General features: G+C 71.0%; 1 protein-coding gene across 1 annotated transcript in view; it reads right to left on the bottom strand.

Moving 5' to 3' along the window:
• Nucleotides 1–127, bottom strand: part of LOC104620992 (astrotactin-1-like) — a gene marked incomplete at both ends in the record, with an annotated part of 11,443 nt that extends 11,316 nt beyond the window's left edge. Inside the window, one exon of the mRNA XM_010287363.1 lies at nucleotides 23–127. Coding sequence (XP_010285665.1) covers nucleotides 23–127 — 105 coding nt within the window. The remainder of the gene's footprint in view (nucleotides 1–22) is intronic.
• Nucleotides 128–259: the final 132 nt, after the last annotated feature.

Genomic DNA, 259 nt, shown 5'->3' with positions numbered 1-259 from the left:
CCCCCCGGCCCCCCACGCTTACACTGGGAGATGGTCAGCTGGTTGAGCCGGACGTGGTACATGACGGACTGCACCTTCCAGTGCTGCAAGAGGGGGTACCCGGACACCTCGCTGAAGTTCACCATCCCTGCCAGAGAAAAGACGCGGGGGCTCGGCGCCGCTGCCCAGGGGCACCTTGCCGTGGGGACACCAGGGCGGCCGTGGCCCCTCACGCCGTGCCTGGGGCAACGCGGCCAGCCGGGTGGGAAGGGGCCGGGGG

Source organism: Phaethon lepturus, unplaced genomic scaffold (genome assembly GCF_000687285.1).
Source record: "Phaethon lepturus isolate BGI_N335 unplaced genomic scaffold, ASM68728v1 scaffold23035, whole genome shotgun sequence".
Taxonomy (NCBI): domain Eukaryota; kingdom Metazoa; phylum Chordata; class Aves; order Phaethontiformes; family Phaethontidae; genus Phaethon; species Phaethon lepturus.
Note: the sequence above shows the minus strand (reverse complement) of the source record. Positions and strands in the feature narration are given on the sequence as shown.